We start from the raw sequence: 25,096 nt of genomic DNA on the forward strand, positions 1-25,096 counted from the left end.
TCACATCAAAATCTAATTCATTTTACTACCACTCCCTAAAATCATTACAATCAGAAACGAATATTTTACAAATCAATACCAGACACAATAACATTTTATAGCTAATTAGATTAGTCTTTCAGAGTTAATTTTCCATTATATCAAGGCCAGAGAGGATGAGAATATCTGAAAATGTCGGTGAGTTTATTGTCTCTGGCCGAGGCTCTCCAGGGCAGTACCTGTACTCGCAAAAACCTGTTGAGATGAGCAGGAGCGGTAGCGTCCCCGGCCGGAGGAGGAGTGGCCATCAGGTACGACCACGCCCCACGCCGGGATATAAAGGGGTATGTATGTAGAGCACTGTGTCAGTTGAGTAGGCTTCTTCTTCCATGGCTGCTGCTTCGCCTCTCATAGTGAGTATTGATCCGCATTCTGCTTGAATTTGATAGCTAGCACTGGAAACTTGATAGCGAAAGCTTACACTGGAAACTTGATAGCGAGAGCTAGCACTGGAAACTTGATAGCGAGAGCTAGCACTGGAAACTTGATAGCGAGAGCTAGCACTGGAAACTTGATAGCGAGAGCTTACACTGGAAAACTTGATAGCGAGAGCTAGCACTGGAAACTTGATAGTGAGAGCTAGCACTGGAAACTTGATAGCGAGAGCTAGCACTGGAAACTTGATAGCGAGAGCTAGCACTGGAAACTTGATAGCGAGAGCTAGCACTGGAAACTTGATAGTGAGAGCTAGCACTGGAAACTTGATAGCGAGAGCTAGCACTGGAAACTTGATAGCGAAAGCTTACACTGGAAACTTGATAGCGAGAGCTAGCACTGGAAACTTGATAGCGAGAGCTAGCACTGGAAACTTGATAGCGAGAGCTAGCACTGGAAACTTGATAGCGAAAGCTTACACTGGAAACTTGATAGCGAGAGCTAGCACTGGAAACTTGATAGCGAGAGCTAGCACTGGAAACTTGATAGCGAAAGCTTACACTGGAAACTTGATAGCGAGAGCTAGCACTAGAAAACTTGATAGCGAGAGCTAGCACTGGAAACTTGATAGCGAGAGCTAGCACTGGAAACTTGATAGCGAGAGCTAGCACTGGAAACTTGATAGCGAAAGCTTACACTGGAAACTTGATAACGAGAGCTAGCACTAGAAAACTTGATAGCGAGAACTTGCACTGGAAAACTTGATAGCGAGAGTACATAAGATCTTTATGTACACTATATAAGTGTGTACTTATGTACACAAGTGTGTACACTTGTACATAAGATTAAGTGAACTGTAGTCCACCAAACAGGCGAAGGGCCTTGCAAATCTATTAACAGCTCAGATCAAACAACTAACTAACTGATGCAGTAAAATTCACTATCTTCCCGAGTCATGTGAGGCTTCTCACTTGTCTAATTTTCAAATGAACGAAACTAGTTTTTTTCACTTGACGCTAGTTAGTCAACTGCGCCTTAGCGATTTCTCCTGATAATTGGGTATCTTTAAAGCTTTAGATTATGCGTATAATTGGGTGAATCTTCAACAAAGAATACATTCTATTATGGTACATAAGATTAAGTGTATGTTCTTAATTGCTAGTAATAATGATTAACAATATAGTTAATCAATTACTATTACCAAGTTATAGTAATAATAATAGTAATAAATAATAATGGTCCTTCTTGATTCTTCTTACTATGGTGGGTGGCAAACTTTATTAAAACAAAATCGTTTTTGAACTTGCCTAAATTCACTAAAAGGTGAACAAATTAATGATATTGTCTAAACCACATGTCCCGTTTTTTCAGGACAATTATTCCACAAAACCCAAAAAAGGGCAAGTTGGGTTTTTGCATGAGTTTTTGCTTTGCAATACACCATAGAATGTGTGACATAAATCTCGATATAAGGCAACGTAATTAGGAGTGAAAATGAGCCCAGGAGTCGGCGAACAGCCTGACCGCCTCATAACAATAGTCACGGGTACTGGGGTTAAAAGTCAAACGACTTTCCAATATTTACATAGTCTGTGGTTAAGTGGTTATAGAGTACTGGACATGCCAAGAGGGCATGGAGGCCCTGGCTGACAGGGTTCGAATCCTTCAGGGGTCAAAAGTTTTTTGATGCACGTTGGCTTGGGGACCATTCAAGCTTTCCATATGCGGAAAATCCCCAAAGAAATGGTGAAAGGAACGGGACAACGACTGTAAAACGGCCGAAACGTTCATCTTTTTTCCCCATTTCTTTGTGGATTTTCCGCATACAAATGATCAGTGTTTCGTGATCGTCAATTGAATAATACATATACTGTATATATATATATATATATATATATATATATATATATATATATATATATATATATATATATATATATATATATATATATATATATATATATATATATATATATAGAGAGAGAGAGAGAGAGAGAGTGAGAACGAGCCGGCGGCCACTGTGAAATATTGTTGGATGAGGCTTTTGATCTTCTATGAGAAGCTCGGATGAAGCCAGTACAACAAATATTGTTTAACATTTATGTGTTAATGTTTATTATGTTCCTGGGTTTAGGAGGAGTGAGCCCAACTTATCCTTCTAAGATGAGAGTACTTATAGCAGCCATTTGGTCAAACGTTCAAAATTAGACTGTTACAGCCAACAATACTTGTGCTAATCATTTTGTAGAGGGCACAAAAAAACAACACTTACAAATTTCTAGGCTTAGTCTTGCACATATATGTATTAAATTAGGCCTTAGAAAATATTAGGCCTAGGATTACGTAGGTCAGGTTAGGTTCTTTAGTTATTTTTCCGTTGTTCAGTATACCATTTGGGCTAATTTAGTAATACAAAACGTCCACAAATATATTTCTGTACGTTTAACCAAATATATGCTACAAGTATTCATTATTTAGCCCGTTCTCTTGATTTATACTCCGTAAAATATCCAACTTCTTAGCCTAACCAATAACGAACGAACCCAAGCAACCTTCTTAACCTATCGAGTCCAGTGCAGAGAAAACGTGAACATTTGTGAGTGAATATAATATACACGTACTTTTATTAATAGGTTGAATTTGAAACGTTGGTTACGATAACGTAAAAAACAAAAACAAAGGCGAGAATATATATTTCAACACTTGCCCTCAGCGGATGCAAGTGTTAAAATAAATTCCCAACGTTGATCAACACAAACAAATGATTGGATTAGCATTCATGGCAGTTACGGTCCAGATGAGCTCTCAAATTTAAATTTTTGTGTATTATGAGTAGGAAATACGTCAATCATTCTTGTAATTAATACTGAACACTTATTCAAATGATTCCTCAAATAAATAATCTAGTCATGAAGACACTAACGATAAATCCAAAACAAGTGAACTGATAAATCCAATAAAGTGAACTGAAGTAGCAATTTAATCTATTACAAATCTAAATAGAATCAGAAAATTATAACTTTCCGAATGTCATGCATATACTCAATGTGATGAACAATGTTTCAGGCGGTGCTGTTGGTGGTGGCAGTGGGCACAGCGCAGAGGCTGCCACAAACCACGAATCCGTTATATGACATCACTAGCGGAAGCGGCATCACATACAGCTTGCTGCCCTCTGGAGATGTTTTCCAGAGATATGGATCTGGCAGAAGTTACTCCTTCAACTATAAAACACCGACGAGCTCTCGCTCTGAAGACGCCGATTCTAATCTGAACGTGAAGGGAAGGTATAGCTTCCGTGCTGATGATGGACGCACGAGAACCATCAATTACAGAGCTGGATCTGCAACTGGATTTGTCGCCGAAGGTGACTCAATTCCTGTTGCTCCTATTGTTCCTATTGGATCAGCAGCTTCTCCAGAGGTAGTTAAGTACTCTGTTACTGGAACACAAGGCGAAGCTAAGTTGAGAAGTTCTTCATCTCCTGATGGGAGTTACTCCTTCCAGTACAATGCACCGGCCAGCTCTCGCTCTGAAGATGCTGATTCAAACCTGAACGTGAAGGGAAGGTATAGCTTCCGTGCTGATGATGGACGTACGAGAACCATCAGTTACAGAGCTGGATCTGGAACTGGATTTGTCGCCGAAGGTGATTCCATTCCTGTTGCTCCTGTTGTTCCAGCTGCATCACCAGCTTCTCCAAAGCCTTCTGGTGGACTACCAGCTTCTCCAGAGGTAGTTAAGTACTCCGTTACTGGAACACAAGGCGAAACTAAGGTGAGAAGTTCTACGTCTCCTGATGGAAGTTACTCTTTCAAATACGATGCACCCACCAGCTCTCGCTCTGAAGATGCCGACTCAAATCTGAACGTAAAGGGAAGATATAGCTTCCGTGCAGATGATGGACGCACGAGAACCATCAGTTACAGTGCTGGATCTGGAACTGGATTTGTCGCCGAAGGTGACTCAATTCCAGTTGCTCCCGCTGCAACAGCAGCTTCTCGTAAGCCTTCTGGTGGATTACCAGCTTCTCCAGAGGTAGTTAAGTACTCCGTTACTGGAACACAAGGCGAAGCTAAGGTGAGAAGTTCTTCATCTCCTGATGGAAGTTACTCCTTCCAGTACGATGCACCCACCAGCTCTCGCTCTGAAGATGCCGACTCAAATCTGAACGTGAAGGGAAGGTATAGTTTCCGTGCTGACGATGGACGCACAAGAACCATCAGTTACAGAGCTGGATCTGGAACTGGATTTGTCGCTGAAGGTGACTCAATTCCAGTTGCTCCCGCAGCATCAGCAGCTTCTCCTAAGCCTTCTGCAGGATTACCAGCTTCTCCAGAGGTAGTTAAGTACTCAGTTACTGGAATACACGGTGAAGCTAAGGTGAGAAGTTCTTCGTCTCCTGACGGAAGTTACTCTTTCAAATACGATGCACCCACCAGCTCTCGCTCTGAAGATGCCGATTCAAATCTGAACGTAAAGGGAAGGTATAGCTTCCGTGCTGATGATGGACGTACGAGAACCATCAATTACAGAGCTGGATCTGGAACTGGATTTGTCGCCGAAGGTGATTCCATTCCTGTTGCTCCTATTGCTCCAGCTGCATCACCAGCTTCTCCAAAGCCTTCTGGTGGACTACCAGCTTCTCCAGAGGTAGTTAAGTACTCCGTTACTGGAACACAAGGCGAAACTAAGGTGAGAAGTTCTACGTCTCCTGATGGAAGTTACTCTTTCAAATACGATGCACCCACCAGCTCTCGCTCTGAAGATGCCGACTCAAATCTGAACGTAAAGGGAAGATATAGCTTCCGTGCAGATGATGGACGCACGAGAACCATCAGTTACAGTGCTGGATCTGGAACTGGATTTGTCGCCGAAGGTGACTCAATTCCAGTTGCTCCCGCAGCAACAGCAGCTTCTCCTAAGCCTTCTGGTGGATTACCAGCTTCTCCAGAGGTAGTTAAGTACTCCGTTACTGGAACACAAGGCGAAGCTAAGGTGAGAAGTTCTTCATCTCCTGATGGAAGTTACTCCTTCCAGTACGATGCACCCGCCAGCTCTCGCTCTGAAGATGCCGATTCAAATTTGAACGTAAAGGGAAGGTATAGCTTCCGTGCTGATGATGGACGTACGAGAACTATCAGTTACAGAGCAGGATCTGGAACTGGATTTGTCGCCGAAGGTGATTCCATTCCTGTTGCTCCAGCTGCATCACCAGCATCTCCAAAGCCTTCTGGTGGACTACCAGCTTCTCCAGAGGTAGTTAAGTACTCAGTTACTGGAACACAAGGAGAAGCTAAGGTGAGAAGTTCTTCGTCTCCTGACGGAAGTTACTCTTTCAAATACGATGCACCCACCAGCTCTCGCTCTGAAGATGCCGACTCAAATCTGAACGTAAAGGGAAGATATAGCTTCCGTGCAGATGATGGACGCACGAGAACCATCAGTTACAGTGCTGGATCTGGAACTGGATTTGTCGCCGAAGGTGACTCAATTCCAGTTGCTCCCGCAGCAACAGCAGCTTCTCCTAAGCCTTCTGGTGGATTACCAGCTTCTCCAGAGGTAGTTAAGTACTCCGTTACTGGAACACAAGGCGAAGCTAAGGTGAGAAGTTCTTCATCTCCTGATGGAAGTTACTCCTTCCAGTACGATGCACCCGCCAGCTCTCGCTCTGAAGATGCCGATTCAAATTTGAACGTAAAGGGAAGGTATAGCTTCCGTGCTGATGATGGACGTACGAGAACTATCAGTTACAGAGCAGGATCTGGAACTGGATTTGTCGCCGAAGGTGATTCCATTCCTGTTGCTCCAGCTGCATCACCAGCATCTCCAAAGCCTTCTGGTGGACTACCAGCTTCTCCAGAGGTAGTTAAGTACTCAGTTACTGGAACACAAGGAGAAGCTAAGGTGAGAAGTTCTTCGTCTCCTGACGGAAGTTACTCTTTCAAATACGATGCACCCACCAGCTCTCGCTCTGAAGATGCCGATTCAAATCTGAACGTGAAGGGAAGGTATAGTTTCCGTGCTGACGATGGACGCACAAGAACCATCAGTTACAGAGCTGGATCTGGAACTGGATTTGTCGCTGAAGGTGACTCAATTCCAGTTGCTCCCGCAGCATCAGCAGCTTCTCCTAAGCCTTCTGGAGGAGTACCAGCTTCTCCAGAGGTAGTTAAGTACTCAGTTACTGGAATACACGGTGAAGCTAAGGTGAGAAGTTCTTCGTCTCCTGACGGAAGTTACTCTTTCAAATACGATGCACCCACCAGCTCTCGCTCTGAAGATGCCGATTCAAATCTGAACGTAAAGGGAAGGTATAGCTTCCGTGCTGATGATGGACGTACGAGAACCATCAATTACAGAGCTGGATCTGGAACTGGATTTGTCGCCGAAGGTGATTCCATTCCTGTTGCTCCTATTGCTCCAGCTGCATCACCAGCTTCTCCAAAGCCTTCTGGTGGACTACCAGCTTCTCCAGAGGTAGTTAAGTACTCCGTTACTGGAACACAAGGCGAAACTAAGGTGAGAAGTTCTACGTCTCCTGATGGAAGTTACTCTTTCAAATACGATGCACCCACCAGCTCTCGCTCTGAAGATGCCGACTCAAATCTGAACGTAAAGGGAAGATATAGCTTCCGTGCAGATGATGGACGCACGAGAACCATCAGTTACAGTGCTGGATCTGGAACTGGATTTGTCGCCGAAGGTGACTCAATTCCAGTTGCTCCCGCAGCAACAGCAGCGTCTCCTAAGCCTTCTGGTGGATTACCAGCTTCTCCAGAGGTAGTTAAGTACTCCGTTACTGGAACACAAGGCGAAGCTAAGGTGAGAAGTTCTTCATCTCCTGATGGAAGTTACTCCTTCCAGTACGATGCACCCGCCAGCTCTCGCTCTGAAGATGCCGATTCAAATTTGAACGTAAAGGGAAGGTATAGCTTCCGTGCTGATGATGGACGTACGAGAACTATCAGTTACAGAGCAGGATCTGGAACTGGATTTGTCGCCGAAGGTGATTCCATTCCTGTTGCTCCAGCTGCATCACCAGCATCTCCAAAGCCTTCTGGTGGACTACCAGCTTCTCCAGAGGTAGTTAAGTACTCAGTTACTGGAACACAAGGAGAAGCTAAGGTGAGAAGTTCGTCTCCTGACGGAAGTTACTCTTTCAAATACGATGCACCCACCAGCTCTCGCTCTGAAGATGCCGATTCAAATCTGAACGTGAAGGGAAGGTATAGTTTCCGTGCTGACGATGGACGCACAAGAACCATCAGTTACAGAGCTGGATCTGGAACTGGATTTGTCGCTGAAGGTGACTCAATTCCAGTTGCTCCCGCAGCATCAGCAGCTTCTCCTAAGCCTTCTGGAGGATTACCAGCTTCTCCAGAGGTAGTTAAGTACTCAGTTACTGGAACACACGGTGAAGCTAAGGTGAGAAGTTCTTCGTCTCCTGACGGAAGTTACTCTTTCAAATACGATGCACCCACCAGCTCTCGCTCTGAAGATGCCGATTCAAATCTGAACGTAAAGGGAAGGTATAGCTTCCGTGCTGATGATGGACGTACGAGAACCATCAATTACAGAGCTGGATCTGGAACTGGATTTGTCGCCGAAGGTGATTCCATTCCTGTTGCTCCTATTGCTCCAGCTGCATCACCAGCTTCTCCAAAGCCTTCTGGTGGACTACCAGCTTCTCCAGAGGTAGTTAAGTACTCAGTTACTGGAACACAAGGCGAAACTAAGGTGAGAAGTTCTACGTCTCCTGATGGAAGTTACTCTTTCAAATACGATGCACCCACCAGCTCTCGCTCTGAAGATGCCGACTCAAATCTGAACGTAAAGGGAAGATATAGCTTCCGTGCAGATGATGGACGCACGAGAACCATCAGTTACAGTGCTGGATCTGGAACTGGATTTGTCGCCGAAGGTGACTCAATTCCAGTTGCTCCCGCAGCAACAGCAGCTTCTCCTAAGCCTTCTGGTGGATTACCAGCTTCTCCAGAGGTAGTTAAGTACTCCGTTACTGGAACACAAGGCGAAGCTAAGGTGAGAAGTTCTTCATCTCCTGATGGAAGTTACTCCTTCCAGTACGATGCACCCGCCAGCTCTCGCTCTGAAGATGCCGATTCAAATTTGAACGTAAAGGGAAGGTATAGCTTCCGTGCTGATGATGGACGTACGAGAACTATCAATTACAGAGCTGGATCTGGAACTGGATTTGTCGCTGAAGGTGACTCAATTCCAGTTGCTCCAGCTGCATTAGCAGCTTCTCCAAAGCCTTCTGGTGGATTACCAGCTTCTCCAGAGGTAGTTAAGTACTCCGTTACTGGAATAGAAGGTGAAGCTAAGGTGAGAAGTTCTTCGTCTCCTGATGGAAGTTACTCCTTCCAGTACGATGCACCGGCCAGCTCTCGCTCGGAAGCTGCCGATTCAAATCTGAACGTGAAGGGAAGGTATAGCTTCCGTGCTGATGATGGACGTACGAGAACCATCAGTTACAGAGCGGGATCCACAACTGGATTTGTCGCTGAAGGTGACTCAATTCCTGTTGCTCCTATTGTTCCTATTGGATCAGCAGCATCTCCAGCGGCAGTCAAATACTCTATCACTGGAACACAAGGCGAAGCTAAGGTGAGAAGTTCTTCATCTCCTGATGGAAGTTACTCCTTCCAGTACGATGCACCCACCAGCTCTCGCTCGGAAGATGCCGATTCAAATCTGAACGTGAAGGGAAGGTATAGCTTCCGTGCTGACGATGGACGCACGAGAACCATCAGTTACAGAGCGGGATCTGGAACTGGATTTGTCGCTGAAGGTGACTCAATTCCTGTTGCTTCCGCTGCATCACCAGCTTTTCCAAACCTTTCTGGTGGAGTACCAGCTTCTCCAGAAGTAGTTAAGTACTCCGTTACTGGAACACAAGGTGAAGCTAAGGTGAGAAGTTCTATTTCTCGGGATGGAAGTTACTCCTTCAAGTATGATACTCCGACTAGCTCACGCTCTGAAGATGCAGATTCTAACCTGAATATTAGAGGTAACTATAGGTTCATTTCTACAGACGGACAAACAAAGAGAGTAACTTACAGAGCGGGAGCCAAAATCGGGTTTGTGGCGGAGGGCAGTGACATACCTCGCACAAGTTAAGCAGGTTCTGGTACCATTGATGCTCCTCGATATTGTTGATTGCCGAATATTTTGTGACGATTATTGGATAAAATGTGGTGATTGTCGATAAGATGTGACTGTTGTTGGATAACTCATAACGACTGTTGAATAATGCGTGCCGAAAATCATATATTGTGAAAATTATCTGCAGTTACTCTTCTGTGTCGATTTCTGAAGTACAATTTATCAAGCATTTTGCCTACAATCAATTGTTTCAGAGCAATTGTTACAAAATGCTGACTTTGCATTTAACATCTAAATAGTTAAATAGTTAATAGTTTACTTACATATGTACCTATGTGATATTAAATGTAACTGTAAATAAATTGTTTCACTTCACCTAGATATTATATATATATATATATATATATATATATATATATATATATATATATATATATATATATATATATATATATATATATATATATATATTGTGCAGTATTTTTGTAGACATGTTTCATTAAAGAGTATAGCAAGTTTACCTTAAATGAGTTTTTTACACCATTTTACAGTACTTTACTTCTAAAGTTAATTTTATTTGCTTGTGTGATGTTTAAAACTCGTGGGACAAAAGGGTGACAGGGTATAGCGAAGATTGGCAACAGGGTGTAGTCAAAAGTTGTGACGGGTGGGTGACAGGGTGTAGTCAAGAGTTGTGACGGGGGTGACAGGGTGTAGTCAAGAGTTGTGACGGGGTGTGACAGGGTGTAGTCAAGATTTGTGACGGGGTGTGACAGGGTGTAGTGAAGAGTTGTGACGGAGGTGACAGGGTGTAGTCAAGATTTGTGACGGGGTGTGACAGGGTGTAGTCAACAGTTGTGACGGGGGTGACAGGGTGTAGTCAAGAGTTGTGACGGGGTGTGACAGGGTGTAGTCAAGATTTGTGACGGGGTGTGACAGGGTGTAGTCAACAGTTGTGACGGGGGGTGACAGGGTGTAGTCAAGATTTGTGACGGGGTGTGACAGGGTGTAGTCAACAGTTGTGACGGGGGTGACAGTGTAGTCAAGAGTTGTGACGGGTGGGTGACAGGGTGTAGTCAACAGTTGTGACGGGGGTGACAGGGTGTAGTCAAGAGTTGTGACGGGTGGGTGACAGGGTGTAGTCAAGAGTTGTGACGGGGTGACAGTGTAGTCAAGAGTTGTGACGGGTGGGTGACAGGGTGTAGTCAAGAGTTGTGACGGGGTGTGACAGGGTGTAGTCAAGAGTTGTGACGGGGGTGACAGGGTGTAGTCAAGAGTTGTGACGGGGGTGACAGGGTGTAGTCAACAGTTGTGACGGGGATGACAGTGTAGTCAAGAGTTGTGACGGGTGGGTGACAGGGTGTAGTCAACAGTTGTGACGGGGGTGACAGGGTGTAGTCAAGAGTTGTGACGGGGTGTGACAGGGTGTAGTCAAGAGTTGTGACGGGGTGTGACAGGGTGTAGTCAAGAGTTGTGACGGGGGTGACAGGGTGTAGTCAAGAGTTGTGACGGGGTGTGACAGGGTGTAGTCAAGAGTTGTGACGGGGGTGACAGGGTGTAGTCAAGAGTTGTGACGGGGTGTGACAGGGTGTAGTCAAGAGTTGTGACGGGGTGTGACAGGGTGTAGTCAAGAGTTGTGACGGGGGTGACAGTGTAGTCAAGAGTTGTGACAGGGTGTAGTCAAGAGTTGTGACGGGGTGTGACAGGGTGTAGTCAAGAGTTGTGACGGGGTATATAACACCTACACCCACTGTCCCAGCTGCCAACACCAGCTGCATTTCTTAATGCTTCTCACTTGCAAGTTCATCCCTGACAGTACACCAGCTGACAGTACACCAGCTGACAGTACACCACCTGCCAGTACACCAGCTGACAGTACACCAGCTGACAGTACACCAGCTGACAGTACACCAGCTGACAGTACACCACCTGCCAGTACACCAGCTGACAGTACACCAGCTGACAGTACACCAGCTGACAGTACACCAGCTGACAGTACACCAGCTGACAGTACACCACCTGACAGTACACCAGCTGACAGTACACCAGCTGCCAGTACACCAGCTGACAGTACACCAGCTGCCAGTACACCAGCTGACAGTACACCACCTGCCAGTACACCAGCTGACAGTACACCAGCTGACAGTACACCAGCTGCCAGTACAGCAGCTGCCAGTACACCAGCTGACAGTACAGCAGCTGCCAGTACACCAGCTGACAGTACACCAGCTGCCAGTACAGCAGCTGCCAGTACACCAGCTGCCAGTACAGCAGCTGCCAGTACAGCAGCTGCCAGTACACCAGCTGCCAGTACAGCAGCTGCCAGTACACCAGCTGCCAGTACAGCAGCTGCCAGTACACCAGCTGCCAGTACACCAGCTGACAGTACACCAGCTGCCAGTACAGCAGCTGCCAGTACACCAGCTGCCAGTACACCAGCTGACAGTACACCAGCTGCCAGTACAGCAGCTGCCAGTACAGCAGCTGCCAGTACACCAGCTGCCAGTACAGCAGCTGACAGTACACCAGCTGACAGTACAGCAGCTGCCAGTACACCAGCTGACAGTACACCAGCTGCCAGTACACCAGCTGACAGTACACCAGCTGCCAGTACACCAGCTGACAGTACACCAGCTGCCAGTACACCAGCTGACAGTACACCAGCTGCCAGTACAGCAGCTGACAGTACACCAGCTGCCAGTACACCAGCTGACAGTACACACCCTGGCTGCTTGGTTTAGATAAAGAGGAACCAGTCAGTGAAGTGAAATTGACATTCGTCTTCACATGTTACTATGCGGCAGTTAACAAGGAGATTACTAATTGTCACTGACCTTGCTGGGTGAAGATTCACACGGCTCTACTCTTTTGTTTCATGCCTCAACCTTTGATGTATGATTTTTTATTTTTTATTTAATTTTTTCTCCGGTCTCGTGGTGTAGTGGTAAGACACTCGCCTGGCGTTCCGCGAGCGCTTTGTCCTGGGTTCGTATCCTGGCCGGGGAGGATTTACTGGGCGCAAATCCTTAACTGTAGCCTCTGTTTAACTCAACAGTAAAATGGGTACTTGGTTGTAACAACGATTCTTCGTAGGGGTCGTATTCCAGGGACCATAGGATTAAGGACTTGCCTGAAACGCTACGCGTACTAGTGGCTGTACAAGAATGTAACAACTCTTGTATATATCTCAAACAAAACATAATAATAATAATAAAAACATACATCAAAGGTTGAGGCATGAAACAAAAGAGTAGAGCCGTGTGAATCTTCACCCAGCAAGGTCAGTGACAATTAGTAATCTCCTTGTTAACTGCCGCATAGTAACATGTGAAGACGAATGTCAATTTCACTTCACTGACTGGTTCCTCTTTATCTAAACCAAGCAGCCAGGGTGTGTACTGTCAGCTGGTGTACTGGCAGCTGGTGTACTGGCAGATGGTTAACTCTTAGGTGATGCACTGGCAGGCATGAACTTGCAAGTGAGAAGCATTAAGATGCGCAGCTGGTGTTGGCAGCTCGGACAGTGGGTGTAGGTGTTATATACACACAAGGCTCCAGCTGGTGTTGGCAGCTGAGACAGTGGGTGTAGGTGTTATATACACACAAGGCTCCAGCTGGTGTTGGCAGCTGGAGCAGTGGGTGTAGGTGTTATATACACACAAGGCTCCAGCTGGTGTTGGCAACTGAGACAGTGGGTGCAGGTGTTATATACACACAAGGCTCCAGCTGGTGTTGGCAGCTGAGACAGTGGGTGCAGGTGTTATATACACACAAGGCTCCAGCTGGTGTTGGCAGCTGAGACAGTGGGTGCAGGTGTTATATACACACAAGGCTCCAGCTGGTGTTGGCAGCTGAGACAGTGGGTGCAGGTGTTATATACACACAAGGCTCCAGCTGGTGTTGGCAGCTGAGACAGTGGGTGCAGGTGTTATATACACACAAGGCTCCAGCTGGTGTTGGCAGCTGGGACAGTGGGTGCAGGTGTTATATACACACAAGGCTCCAGCTGGTGTTGGCAGCTGAGACAGTGGGTGCAGGTGTTATATACACACAAGGCTCCAGCTGGTGTTGGCAGCTGGGACAGTGGGTGCAGGTGTTATATACACACAAGGCTCCAGCTGGTGTTGGCAGCTGAGACAGTGGGTGCAGGTGTTATATACACACAAGGCTCCAGCTGGTGTTGGCAGCTGGGACAGTGGGTGCAGGTGTTATATACACACAAGGCTCCAGCTGGTGTTGGCAGCTGAGACAGTGGGTGCAGGTGTTATATACACACAAGGCTCCAGCTGGTGTTGGCAGCTGGGACAGTGGGTGCAGGTGTTATATACACACAAGGCTCCAGTTGGTGTTGGCAGCTGAGACAGTGGGTGCAGGTGTTATATACACACAAGGCTCCAGCTGGTGTTGGCAGCTGGGACAGTGGGTGCAGGTGTTATATACACACAAGGCTCCAGCTGGTGTTGGCAGCTGGGACAGTGGGTGCAGGTGTTATATACACACAAGGCTCCAGCTGGTGTTGGCAGCTGGGACAGTGGGTGCAGGTGTTATATACACACAAGGCTCCAGTTGGTGTTGGCAGCTGAGACAGTGGGTGCAGGTGTTATATACACACAAGGCTCCAGCTGGTGTTGGCAGCTGGGACAGTGGGTGCAGGTGTTATATACACACAAGGCTCCAGCTGCTGATCACGTCTGCATAGGAGCGTGTTGAACCAATCACACACCCGACTCATTCACAATCTTTCATATATTTGCTATTCTTTAATAAACCAAACGTCCTAATGATTTACATTTTTCAAAAATATGTCATTTGTATATTACAGGTCAAATTACGCATGATTTAGTAATTAATTACACCTAAAATATTGTTGATTTCAATATAACCAAATACAGTCATAATCAAAGGGATTATTTTCCCTCTAGTGAAGTACTAGGAATTTCTGCTGAATAAACAGGATAGCAAAGAAAGATTATTATAATAATTATCATATTAATTATTAAGGTTATTTTATTATTTATGTGAGTAGCGAATGTGAAGGGATGAGTGTGGGCGAACTCTGACCCACAGAGTAGAGTTGAACATGTTGGGACGGACACCCGCACACACACACAACACAATGGTGAAGTATTCCCTACGTCTCCACCGCGGTATCATCAGACATTACTATGCAGGCACGCATCTCGAGTCTCAGCGCGCCAGCCAGTCAGCGGGCGGGAGTCTACCATCTTCAGTGCAGACGAGGAGTCACAATAAGGTGGCTGAAGTATGTTGACCAGACCACACACTAGTAGGTGAAGGGACGACGACGTTTCGGTCCGTCCTGGACCATTTTCAAGTCGATTGTACCATCTTCAGTGTCTTTCTTTTTGTAAACATTCTTAGATACGTCCGCGTTGATGTGGCGGCTCTTGACTTTGTGGTGGAACTTTACGATTATTGTATCCACTCTCAGGGCGCCCTTATACTCACACTCTCAGGGCGCCCTTATACTCACACTCTCAGGGCGCCCTTATACTCACACTCTCAGGGCGCCCTTATACTCACACTCTCAGGGCGCCCTTATACTCACAGGACATTTGGGGTGACACGACCCAGGGTGTGACTCGAAGCCCAGGGTGACTATTGTGTGGAAACCAGAGCTATCTTCTGTTTATATAGGGTTTTATTCTAGTCGGTTACCAGTGTATGGTGAGAAGAGTTCTGTCTAGAGAGTGGAGAACAGAGTTCTCATCTGTCTAGAGAGTGGAGAACAGAGTTCTCATCTGTCTAGTGTACGAAGAGCTGAATTCTCAACTTTGAAGCGTTTTAGTGATTTAGGACAATCTTGACGTAGAAACAACACCCAACAGCCGCAATACGTCCAAACACACACCCTCGAAGTCCCTTCCTCCTTCTGTAGATGGCGGGCTCTCAGGCGCACACTTGTGACCTCATGCGTGGTGCTTCACCGACCTGCAGGAGCAGGAGCCGCCGCGGTGACTGCGTCTCCAAGATAGGAATGAAAGTGAGTGTGGTCGGGGCGCGCCACCACCAGGCCTGCATGTAGGGCACCAGAGAGATACCCTGGCCGCGACCTTGGACCCGCTACTACACTTACCAAAAATCCCTGTTGGGAAGGACGAACGCTGTTTTATAATATCTTCGTCCACTGGAATCTTTTTTCTTAGCTGGACAGAAAGGGGAGAAAAGTATATGGAGCGAACCTTTCAGCAAAGCTTCGGTACCTCGCGTACCAGACGTTTCATGAAAACTTTCAATTATATTAGTCCGACAAGACTATCGAAGATTGCAGGTGAGATGAGCGATCTAGTAGAAGGGGACGAATACACAGCTGCAGATCTGGGCCGAGAATTCCCTTGAATGATGAGTGTGACGCCGACGATAGGGAGCGTTCACTGGTCATCTTCAGGGAGCACGCATGCGCGAACACACACACACACGCTGGCCAGGTATATAAGGGTTAACTAGATCACAGTCCGGCACTGGCATCCTCGCCCCTCCGCCGAAAACATGTGGACCTGGACTAGCTTAGTAAGTACTGAGAACACGGTCACAAGTGAGGCAACACCAGGCATAGTGATAGAGATTTGTAACAGTGATGGGGATACGAGGCCCCTAGTTATGGGGGTATGGGGTACGGGGCATAGTCATTGTATGGAGCATAATGATGGGAAAGTTGTATAGTGAAGGGGCATGATGTATAGTGATTGGGCATGGGGCATTTTGATGGGGCACGGGACATATTGATGAGGCACTTGGCATGGTGGTGAAGCAAAGGGACATGTTTATGGGACCATGTTGTGACAGTCTGCTAAAGTAGTGACGGGTCCATGGTGTGTTGGTCTGGTGGAGCAGTGATGGGGCCATGGTGTGTTGGTCTGGTGGAGCAGTGATGGGGCCATGGTGTGTTGGTCTGGTGGAGCAGTGATGGGGCCATGGTGTGTTGGTCTGATGGACCAGTGATGGGGCCATGGTGTGTTGGTCTGGTGGACCAGTGATGGGGCCATGGTGTGTTGGTCTGGTGGAGCAGTGATGGGTCATGGTGTGTTGGTTTGATGGACCAGTGATGGGTCCATGGTGTGCTGGTCTGGTGGAGCAGTGATGGGCCATGGTGTGTTGGTCTGGTGGACCAGTGATGGGTCCATGGTGTGTTGGTCTGGTGGACCAGTGATGGGTCATGGTGTGTTGGTTTGATGGACCAGTGATGGGCCATGGTGTGTTGGTCTGGTGGACCAGTGATGGGTCCATGGTGTGTTGGTCTGGTGGAGCAGTGATGGGGCCATGGTGTGTTGGTCTGGTGGAGCAGTGATGGGTCCATGGTGTGTTGGTCTGGTGGAGCAGTGATGGGGCCATGGTGTGTTGGTCTAGTGGAGCAGTGATGGGGCCATGGTGTGTTGGTCTAGTGGAGCAGTGATGGGTCCATGGTGTGTTGGTCTGGTGGAGCAGTGATGGGGCCATGGTGTGTTGGTCTGGTGGAGCAGTGATGGGGCCATGGTGTGTTGGTCTGGTGGAGCAGTGATGGGTCCATGGTGTGTTGGTCTGGTGGAGCAGTGATGGGTCCATGGTGTGTTGGTCTGGTGGACCAGTGATGGGTCCATGGTGTGTTGGTCTAGTGGAGCAGTGATGGGGCAATGGTGTGTTGGTCTAGTGGAGCAGTGATGGGGCCATGGTGTGTTGGTCTGGTGGAGCAGTGATGGGTCCATGGTGTGTTGGTCTGGTGGAGCAGTGATGGGACCATGGTGTGTTGGTCTAGTGGAGCAGTGATGGGTCCATGGTGTGTTGGTCTGGTGGAGCAGTGATGGGACCATGGTGTGTTGGTCTAGTGGAGCAGTGGTGGGGCCATGGTGTGTTGGTCTGGTGGAGCAGTGATGGGTCCATGGTGTGTTGGTCTGGTGGAGCAGTGATGGGTCCATGGTGTGTTGGTCTAGTGGAGCAGTGATGGGGCCATGGTGTGTTGGTCTAGTGGAGCAGTGATGGGTCCATGGTGTGTTGGTCTGGTGGAGCAGTGATGGGGCCATGGTGTGTTGGTCTGGTGGAGCAGTGATGGGTCCATGGTGTGTTGGTCTAGTGGAGCAGTGATGGGTCCATGGTGTGCTGGTCTGATGTTATGAATACAAATGTTGGGGTTTAGCTCTCTGGGATCGTTAATTAAACCAGAATTACAACACTGGAATATTTAGGTTCCCGTACTCCGCAATACCGTCAAGGCTGAGGAAGTGCAAACATTAGAGACCAATTTTGTGTCGTGTAGCAGTAAAGAAATGAATTGGTTGCTAATGCTCACCATTTTCTTTGGTTGAGTCAACAAAATTTTAATTATGGGTAATGAACGATTCATAGGCTAGACTTATCTCAAATCTCAAATTATAATACTTTACCATTATATTAGTTTGGTAATATTGTTTAAATAAAGTACTGATTAAAATTAAGTGTTAAGCATTCGATATTTCTTCCAAGTTTGACTGCTCTCCAGTTGCCAAAGTGATATACAAAGAAAATTTAGTTTTCAATGTATCGATTAGAAATTTAGAAGAAAATTTAGCAGTAGAAACAAAAAAAATAATGAGTAAATGAGAAAGATCATTTTAAGAAACGGTGCTGAAGAAGGGACACCGCACACGATAAAGATTAATTTGAATCAAATAGTGTTGTAATAACTGGTTGTATCCTCCCGCAGGTTGTGTTGGCTCTGGCGGTGGCTAGCACGCTGAGTTTTCCACGGTCTGATGCCGATTACGCTATCCCCAATGTGGGCCTGGGAGCCCGCGCCCAGTACTACGTCCTCCACTCTGATGGTACCTACAAGTATGGCTATGACACCGGTGATGGCATCTATGAACAATCAATGTCCCAAGCCCCTGGAAACGTAAACGGAGCCTTTGGGTACAAGGATGCAACAGGAGAAGATATCAAACTAGAATACACGGCTGATGACCGAGGTTTCATTGCCAAGGGTTCTCATCTTCCAGTTGCTCCAAAAGCTGACTTTGACACACCTACAAGCGGAGCAGCTTCCTTCAGACGCATTTCACCTGCTTACCCTGCACAGCCTGCACAGCCTTCTACATCTGCTGCTGCTGCTGCTGCTCCAGGCTCCGGCGTGGCTAGCGTTAGAAGCAGTCCAGCCGTGCCTTTCGAAGTCGCTCAGATCAGAAGCTCTGTAGCTGATGATGGTAGTTACAGCTTCTCCTACGATACTTCCAGCAGCTCCCGTTCTGAATCTGCCGATGCCCAAAACTCTGTCAAGGGAAGATATTCTTTCATTGCCGATGATGGAATCAATCGTCAGATCGACTACATCGCTGGTGCTGAAACTGGTTACATTGCCGAAGGAGATTCTCTCCCTGTTGGACCCCCAGTGCCGGGGGCTGAGAGCGGTATTCCTACTGGCAGGATCCTTCCAGTGCTCTCTGAAGAAGAAGCCAATGCCTTAGCGGCTTCCACATCTGCTGGTTCCCCTCCTGCTGTAGCATACAGTGCCCCCAGCTCACCTGCTAGTCCTTCAAGCCAAATCGCCAGCCAAAAGGTCTCTTCAGGAGCTTCTGCCTCTGATGCTTCCTACTCTTTCAGTTATGATGCTGGAGACAGTTCTCGCTCTGAGAGTGCTGATCCCAGTCTCAATGTACAAGGAACATACAGCTTCGTTCCTGCAGACAGCAACCAACGGCTGACTGTGAACTACAGAGCGGGAGCTGACACCGGCTTCGTTGCCGAAGGCGCTCATTTTCCTGTTGCTCCAGTAGCTGATGTTGGTTCACCTGTTTCTGGAGCATCTGCTGCTTCCTCCAGAGGCGTTTCGCCTGCTTACTCTGCACCACCTTCTACTTCTGCTGCTGCTCCAAGCTCTGGTGTGGCTAGCGTCAGAAGCAGTCCAGCCGTGCCTTTCGAAGCGGCTCAGGTCAGAAGCTTTGCAGCTGATGATGGTAGTTACAGCTTCTCCTATGATACTTCCAGCAGCTCCCGTTCTGAATCTGCTGATGCCCAAAACTCTGTCAAGGGAAGATATTCTTTCATTGCCGATGATGGAATCAATCGTCAGATCGACTACATCGCTGGCGCTGAAACCGGTTATATTGCCGAAGGAGATTCTCTCCCTGTTGGACCCCCAGTGCCGGGGGCTGAGAGCGGTATTCCTACTGGCAGGATCCTTCCAGTACTTTCAGAAGAAGAAGCCAATGCTTTAGCGGCTTCCACATCTGCTGGTTCCCCTCCTGCTGTAGCATACAGTGCCCCCAGCTCACCTGCTAGTCCTTCAAGCCAAATCGCCAGCCAAAAGGTCTCCTCAGAAGCTTCTGCTTCTGACGCTTCTGATGCTTCCTACTCTTTCAGTTATGATGCTGGAGACAGTTCTCGCTCTGAGAGTGCTGATCCCAGTCTCAATGTACAAGGAACATACAGCTTCATTCCTGCAGACAGCAACCAACGGCTGACTGTGAATTACAGAGCGGGAGCTGACACCGGCTTCGTTGCCGAAGGCGCTCATTTTCCTGTTGCTCCAGTAGCTGATGTTGGTTCACCTGTTTCTGGAGCATCTGCTGCTTCCTCCAGAGGCGTTTCGCCTGCTTACTCTGCACCACCCTCTAGTTCTGCTGCTGCTCCAGGCTACGGCGTGGCTAGCGTTAGAAGCAGTCCAGCCGTGCCATTCGAAGTCGCTCAGATCAGAAGCTCTGTTGCTGATGATGGTAGTTACAGCTTCTCCTACGATACTTCCAGCAGCTCCCGTTCTGAATCTGCCGATGCCCAAAACTCTGTCAAGGGAAGATATTCTTTCATTGCCGATGATGGAATCAATCGTCAGATCGACTACATCGCTGGCGCTGAAACCGGTTACATTGCCGAAGGAGATTCTCTCCCTGTTGGACCCCCAGTGCCGGGGGCTGAGAGCGGTATTCCTACTGGCAGGATCCTTCCAGTGCTCTCTGAAGAAGAAGCCAATGCCCTCGCATATTCTACTTCTGAATCTAAAACCGCGGTCGGAACCAAAACCGCGGCTACGCTTGGCACCAAAAGTGTGACGCCCATTGCTGCTACCAAGTCTGCAGGAGGCATTCCCAGTGGCCAGCCCTCCGGCTCGCCCAGTGGCCACAGCACCCAGGTAGTGGGAGATGTGCTGCTCCATCAGTACGCTGCCACCAATGCCGACAAGTATGGCTACGTGTTCACTGCAATACGGCGATGATGAGTAACGAACAAACCTGAGAATGCGTTGAAGTGTATTGAAGTTCACATATGTTCAGCCATGTAGCTAAATGCAACCCAAATTATTTTGTGGTCGTTTAAATTGTTTCACGACAGGAATTTGTACTTTTTGCTTCATTCATATCTTCAGTCAGCGACAGTGTCAGGAAAAAAAGCAAATCTAAGAGAAGTAGGCTCAGAGTTCGACGACGACTTCTATCTTAGGCTGCCGCAGAAATCTCAATCGACCAATTAATCATGAAGTTCCCCTCAGTGCAGAACCAAGAGTATGGAGAACACACACATGCTGAGCACCAAGTACATCAGCTGAGCACCAAGTACATCAGCTGAGCACCAAGTACATCAGCTGAGCACCAAGTACATCAGTTGAGCACCAAGTACATCAGCTGAGCATCAAGTACATCAACTGAGCACGTCAGCTGAGCACGTTCAAGCACTTCAAGTCATCTCATCTCACTTCACTTGGACACGGACGACGGGTGGTATCCGCTAGCGGCCTCAACACCTGTAAATAATGCCAGTCAACACCTAACCCCGCAACAATCAAAACCCATAAATAACTCATCTCTGGCAACTAACCAAAATGCCAAATCACTGGTGGGCAAAAAAAAAAATGTTCCTTCACAACACAGTTTATCAATAAAAGTGTCATACGATGTAATGGGTTTCTCTCTCTCCATGTAATTAATATTCTAATATTACGATGTTTAAGTTAAGCAATAGTCTCATTTGTTACACATGTAGAATAATATAGCTGGTTAACTGCTTTAATTCTACACACACACACACATTATATAATATGTGTATGTGCACACACACACACACACATATTATATATATATATATATATATATATATATATATATATATATATATATATATATATATATATATATATATATATATATAACCTAACTTTCCAAGGCCTAATACACACTATATGAGGCCTAATCTAGTACATATGTGTGTTATACTAGGCCGACGCATAAACTTTTTTTTTAGCTTCATTTTCTCGGACTATAAAGTGAACAGTACAAAGTTCTACTATCTAATTGCTTAGTACGTCAATTTTTGTGCAATGCCGCACATAGTTACACTTGACGCAGAACGAAACACAAGTTGAACCATCAACACAGCGCAGGAAACTACAGGTTTTTTTTATTAACATATTTAGGTACATCTTCATTTGTGCCGCTGCCCTAGACTATATGAAAGGGAGTGTCAAAAAGCTAGCTCCGTGATGCTAAAAGTCTCCATCACACAGGATGGTTAGTCATACAGAGGCACGTGATGAGTAGTCTGCACTGGCAGACTCCAGAAGCATTATGAGGATATCATCAACACAAGAGTGAATAAGGTAGCAGTGGTAATACAAGTCCCCATCTCGCAGGATGGTTAGTCATACAGGGCCATATGTTTAATAGCCTGCACTGGCAAATTTTGGATGCAATATGAGGATATCCACAAGAACACGAGACTGAATAAAGTAATTGCAAAGCTCCAGGTACCTCATGCCAACGGGTCTGAATGGTCTGATAACTGGGTATTCGGTGATGTAGTGTGGGAGATCATGCTGCAGTTCCTGATCGCAGAGTTTGCACCTGGAGTGCTCAGGATTGGGCGATCCGTCACCTGTAGCCACCTGCCACAGGTAACGGTAACCCAACCTGATCCTGGCAACCACTGTGTCGCACAGTCTGGTCCACGTTTTGTGCTGCCCATAAGCAAAAGATTCAGATCTGAAGAAATCATAGCTATTTATACTGGTGCTTTCAGGTCATTGGGAGTCAGTAAATTCTCTCCTATCACCTGAGTATTGGGAACAATATAGTTTTGACAGCAGAGATGGTGATACCTAGATCTAATTCAACTTCATCTTTGTTACACGCTAATTTGGCTGCAATGTCTGTCTCATTATGATGGGTTATATTTATGTGTGATGGTATCCATACAAAGGAGATTCAAAACCCTTTACTCTGTGCAGCGATTAGGTCATTTATAATAGCTTGTATGAGGTTTTTGCTGTCGATCTTCCAGGAGACGTTTTCGATTGCTTGAAGAGTAGACTTTGAATCACAAAATATTATTCCTCCTCCAATGTTTTGTAGTGTTCTGGTAGCTAGTTGTAATGCCGCTAGTTCTGCTTGTGTGGAGGTCAGCCAATTGTTTAACCTGACACTGACAGTCTGCGTAGAAATATTATTTATATAAAACCCTACATGCTGCAGGGAACTGTGTGTCCGTGGGTAACTCTACGGACATAAGGGGTAAAATTCAAAGAGTGCAAGCCTCATTATGATGGCTTAGCCTGGATAAAGATTCTAAATATCCCGGGCTATGTCACCCGCCTGCTGTCATACCTCTCACTGTATTTCCCACTTCTATACTTCCCTTCACCTATGCCTCTCCTTCCTCTTTACTCCCCTCACCCCCCCCCCCAAAAAAAAAGTCACAAGATTCATGGTAAACATGTAAAATTGTGGAGTATTCATGAGTAAGCCATGAGGGAAGTGGACCATATATGAGTAAGCCATGCGAGAAGTGGACCATATATGAGTAAGTCATGAGAGAAGTGGACCATACATGAGTAACCCATGAGAGTAACTCAACAGTAGAGTCTGACGAGAGCAATAATAATGAGTACACAGGAGGACTCAAGCCATCACATTAGTGCCTCGTATTCGTAGGTCACACATGCAACAATGCACTAGAATCCCACAAATACAAATACAATCAAATCTACGTACAAATTTATAAATAAAGCCATACATCCAGAGTGTAAGGCCGAGCCAAAGCCCGGGAGGACGCGCCACTGAGAGGAATTTCACTGATGCCGTAAATAGTGATCTAAATATTCAGACCTCGAGCCCCAGGGACACCAAACGGCGCTTATGTCTCCTCCTGATTTATTATCTTATTTTTGTTCACCTCCTTTCCTTGTTCCTTCTACTTCACCTCCTCCCGGATGTGAACACTAATGCACAGCTCCGCCGGTCCTGCCCGCCCAGGTCTGCTGGGGGAATTGCGCAACCGGGGAGCCAGTCGGCCGAGCGGACAGCACGCTGGACTTATGATCCTGTGGTCCTGGGTTCAATCCCAGGCGCCGGCGAGAAACCATGGGCAGAGTTTCTTTCACCCTATGCCCCTGTTACCTAGCAGTAAAATAGGTACCTGGGTGTTAGTCAGCTGTCAAAGGCTGCTTCCTGGGGGTGGAGGCCTGGTCGAGGACCAGGCCGCGGGGACACTAAAAAGCCCCGAAATCATCTCAAGATAACCTGTGCCATCCTTTGGTTGTGTAGTTGTGCCTCCCAGAATGACTGCAAACACTTGTGCCTCTCAGGGATGGCCTGACGGCTGAGTGGACAACGCTTGGGATTCGTAGTCCTAGGGTCCCGGATTCGATCCCCGGCGGAAGCGGAAATATATGAGCAGAGTTTCTTTTACTCTGATGCCCATATGTTCACCTAGCAGCAAATAGGTACCTGGGAGTTAGACAGCTGCTAAGGGCTGCTTCCTGGGAGGTGTGTAACAAATAAAAAGGCCTGGTCGAAGACCGGGCCGCGGGGGACGCTAAGCCCGGAAATCATCTCAAGATAACCTCACACTTAAAGACAGACAGACAGGGTGAGTATAATGTTCTTCATAACGAAGCAGGAGGGCCTTTTGTGAAGGACTGAATTAATCCCGTGATGGCCGCACAAGCACACATTTCCTCACCCAAGCGGGTACAGGATAAGACCACCTCCAAGACTAGCTTCAGGCTCAGAGCTTTCCCTTCCTACAGTTCATCCAAAGCTTTATCCTGCCAGTTTTTCCTAGAACATAATCATCCAATCGATATACAACCATGGATGAGAAGTTAGGAATTAGTGCCCAATCTACCCTCCTATTCCAACGTTCACTATTTCTCTCTTTCCCTATATATGTATCAAGCAGTTCACCTCACACCAGAGGTGTCTTGGAGGAGAGCTCCCATCACCTTGAACCTCATATTTGGATTTTATTTTGAGCAGCGGGAGCGACTCAACGCCCCCTTACTGCATGCCATCCCAGGTGCTCCCAGTTCGCGTGATCTAAAACATGGTAGTCGTTCCTGTTCCTGCTCTTGTGTCCTTGATGGCCACCCACCTAAACACTACCCCTCAGGTGAAGGTGGCGTGTGTTAGGCGACACCTGCGGCTCTTCTGCCTCCACACCTCACACTGAGGCCTCCTCAGTGTATGTCTACTCTTTTACTATCTCTTTGCTGTGTTTGTCTCACACTCACACAGCACCGTTCCTGTGTCAGATAAGTCCATTACGGGCTCACCATAGCCCGTGCTACTTGGAGCTTGTTCCGAGTAGCTGAATCTATAAC

The 25,096-nt window shown here is 46.9% G+C and overlaps 2 protein-coding genes and 1 long non-coding RNA gene across 5 annotated transcripts in view; 2 read left to right on the forward strand and 1 right to left on the reverse strand.

Moving 5' to 3' along the window:
- Positions 1-25,096, reverse strand: part of LOC123746035 (uncharacterized) — a 136,009-nt gene that overhangs the window by 32,248 nt on the left and 78,665 nt on the right. The gene's annotated exons all lie outside the window — the stretch shown is intronic.
- LOC123745916 (mucin-19) lies at positions 358-9,902 on the forward strand. The gene is made up of 3 exons (XM_069314165.1): positions 358-392; positions 3,481-6,902; positions 7,245-9,902. The coding sequence occupies exons 1-3, from the start codon at positions 369-371 to the stop codon at positions 9,553-9,555; spliced, it is 5,757 nt and encodes a 1,918-aa protein (XP_069170266.1). The 5' UTR covers positions 358-368; the 3' UTR covers positions 9,556-9,902.
- LOC138357390 (platelet binding protein GspB-like) lies at positions 15,936-21,396 on the forward strand. Its single transcript, XM_069314166.1, has 2 exons — positions 15,936-16,071; positions 18,218-21,396. Exons 1-2 carry the CDS (start codon positions 16,051-16,053, stop codon positions 20,717-20,719), a joined length of 2,523 nt encoding a protein of 840 aa, XP_069170267.1. The 5' UTR covers positions 15,936-16,050; the 3' UTR covers positions 20,720-21,396.

Source organism: Procambarus clarkii, chromosome 78 (genome assembly GCF_040958095.1).
Source record: "Procambarus clarkii isolate CNS0578487 chromosome 78, FALCON_Pclarkii_2.0, whole genome shotgun sequence".
Taxonomy (NCBI): Eukaryota; Metazoa; Arthropoda; class Malacostraca; order Decapoda; family Cambaridae; genus Procambarus; species Procambarus clarkii.

Excerpts from the sequence above, each read along its gene's own strand:
- LOC138357390 (XM_069314166.1), top strand. The coding sequence starts at position 16,051 with ATGTGGACCTGGACTAGCTTA. Across the intron at positions 16,072-18,217 it reads TGTGGACCTGGACTAGCTTA|GTTGTGTTGGCTCTGGCGGT; the intron begins GTAAGTACTGAG and ends ATCCTCCCGCAG.
- LOC123745916 (XM_069314165.1), top strand. The coding sequence starts at position 369 with ATGGCTGCTGCTTCGCCTCTCATA. Across the intron at positions 393-3,480 it reads CTGCTGCTTCGCCTCTCATA|GCGGTGCTGTTGGTGGTGGC; the intron begins GTGAGTATTGAT and ends ACAATGTTTCAG. Across the intron at positions 6,903-7,244 it reads GCTTCTCCAGAGGTAGTTAA|AAGTTCTTCATCTCCTGATG; the intron begins GTACTCCGTTAC and ends AGCTAAGGTGAG.